We start from the raw sequence: 610 nt of genomic DNA on the forward strand, positions 1-610 counted from the left end.
AGTATTTCAATACTGCATTGCAAGCCCCCCCTCTCTGCAATTGTGAGGGGAAGCCAGTCTCCTGGATTACTCATTCCTGAAATTCAGCCCCAAATGGAAGCCAGGCAGTGCTGGTCTGAAGGGTTCTCTCTGGATAAGCTACCCTCTTGCTAATTCTTGACTCTGCATCCTGCTGCCCTCCCTTGACCAGCAGGGCTGAGTGCCTACCTGGAGCAGCATACTGAGACCCAGGTTGCGGTGCCTCCTCTCCAGCTCCGACACAGCCTGCAGCAGAGACCTGAACCTCTCTGCTGGGTCCTCGTCCTCGTCCTCCAGGGACCCTTCTTCTTTCTCCGCTTCCTGTAGAAATCGCCCCTCCTCCTCGGCAAAGAAGGCCCGAAGCTTCTTGTAGTCAGTCAGAGCCTTCTTCCTCCGGTCCATTACATGTCCCTACAGGATGGGTGGGCAGCAGAAATACCTGTGTCCTCAGGCTACCCTGAGACCCCACCCATCCACCACTGACCGCCTCAAGGGAGGAGAGTTCCCGGACCGTCAGACTGTATAACGCTCAGCTGTGGTCCAAGGCCTGCCAGACAGGGTCAGGGTACACATCCATGTTTCCTTGCTCATG

At 56.2% G+C, this 610-nt stretch overlaps 1 protein-coding gene across 1 annotated transcript in view; it reads right to left on the reverse strand.

Moving 5' to 3' along the window:
* Positions 1 to 66: 66 nt before the first annotated feature.
* RNF187 (ring finger protein 187) overlaps positions 67 to 610 on the reverse strand; it is a 15,162-nt gene continuing 14,618 nt past the window's right edge. Inside the window, exon 5 of the mRNA XM_010831014.1 lies at positions 67 to 429. Coding sequence (XP_010829316.1) covers positions 139 to 429 — 291 coding nt within the window. The 3' untranslated portion in view covers positions 67 to 138. The remainder of the gene's footprint in view (positions 430 to 610) is intronic.

Source organism: Bison bison, unplaced genomic scaffold (genome assembly GCF_000754665.1).
Source record: "Bison bison bison isolate TAMUID 2011002044 unplaced genomic scaffold, Bison_UMD1.0 scf7180017864519, whole genome shotgun sequence".
Lineage (NCBI taxonomy): Eukaryota > Metazoa > Chordata > Mammalia > Artiodactyla > Bovidae > Bison > Bison bison.